Below are 1,263 nucleotides of genomic sequence, written 5' to 3'. Positions count from 1 at the left end.
GCGGCCGTGCGGGCGGTCCTCCCGCGGGTTTACCTCGGCCAGCCCCTGAGGTTCGCGGCCTCCCCCGATCAGCCAGCGCAGCATCCAGACGGCGGGGCGTCTCGCCTGGCCCAGGCCCGGCAGCCCGAGCCCCCGGCGGAGCTCAGCGCGGCCTCGGGCTTCCCGGGGGGTTGGCGAATGGAGACACTAATCCTTGCCGCTCAGACTTGCCCAAGGAGGAAATTAGTGCAAAACAGGTGAAAAGCGGGCTTATTCCCCGCAAAGCGTCCCCGTGCCCAAGCACGGGCAGGCTTCGTCTGAGGTAGCCACCTCCGGGGAGAGCAGCTGAGCGCCTGGGCAACTCCAGTGAGCACGCGCACGCACGGCACCCGGAAACCGCGAGACTGGTGCTTCCAGCGGCCCCTGGTGGCCGCGTGCGGCCCAGCACACGGAGCGCTCGGAGCCCTCTCGAAGAGTTGTCTCAAGGGGCTTTTGCATCGTTCACTTACCTAACCGAAAACCCACTGCCATCGAGGCAGTTCCGACTCGTCGCTCTTGGTGCCATAGTGTCGTTTCTGACCGATAGCAACCCCGCATACAGGAGAAGAAAGCACTGCCTCGTCCCGCGCCATCCGCACGCTTGTTGCAGCCACGGTTGTCCGTCCATCTCCTTGAGTGGCTTCCTCTTTTGCGCTGCCAACCATGGTATTTTTTCCAGGGACTAGTCTCTCCTGACAACATGTCCAAAGTATGTGAGATGAAGTCTTGCCGTGCTAGCTTCTGAGGAGCATTCCTGCTGTACTCTTTCCAAGACAAGTTTGTTAGTTCTGGCAGCCCATCCTATCGTCGACATTCTTTACTAACACCATCATTCAAATGCATCCGTTCCTCCGCAGACTTCCTGAGTCACTGTGCAACTCTCATGAATATGAGGTGGCTGAACACGCCATGGCTTCTGCCAGACGTGCCTGAGTCCGCCAGGTGACCACCTTGTTCTTCCGCGCTCCTGTGCAGCAAGCAGATTGGCCCCATGCAGTCATTTGCATCATGTGCTTTCTTGACTGCTGCTTCCATGAGTGTGGAGGATCCAAGTAAAGTGAAATCCTTGACAATGTTGGTATTTTCCCCATTTATCACAGTCTTTTGGTCCAGTGTGAGGAAAGGGGAAACAAATGTTCCCAGGGGATGCACTTAGCCACCTGCTGGTGGGGGAGGGGGCAACCCACCCAACCCAGGACTTCCCACTGAGCCTCTATCTTTAGGGCTTTTATTGGCTTCACCACA

At 58.1% G+C, this 1,263-nt stretch overlaps 1 protein-coding gene across 1 annotated transcript in view; it reads right to left on the bottom strand.

Annotated features, from left to right (window-relative positions):
* The window catches only part of WDR41 (WD repeat domain 41), a 57,069-nt gene extending 56,758 nt beyond the window's left edge, over positions 1 to 311 (bottom strand). The window contains exon 1 of the mRNA XM_045285104.1: positions 34 to 311. Coding sequence (XP_045141039.1) covers positions 34 to 84 — 51 coding nt within the window. The 5' untranslated portion in view covers positions 85 to 311. The remainder of the gene's footprint in view (positions 1 to 33) is intronic.
* Positions 312 to 1,263: the final 952 nt, after the last annotated feature.

The sequence above is a fragment of the Echinops telfairi genome, unplaced genomic scaffold (assembly GCF_000313985.2).
Source record: "Echinops telfairi isolate 266 unplaced genomic scaffold, ASM31398v2 ScPeMD7_7469;HRSCAF=8507_1, whole genome shotgun sequence".
Classification (NCBI taxonomy): domain Eukaryota; kingdom Metazoa; phylum Chordata; class Mammalia; order Afrosoricida; family Tenrecidae; genus Echinops; species Echinops telfairi.
Note: the sequence above shows the minus strand (reverse complement) of the source record. Positions and strands in the feature narration are given on the sequence as shown.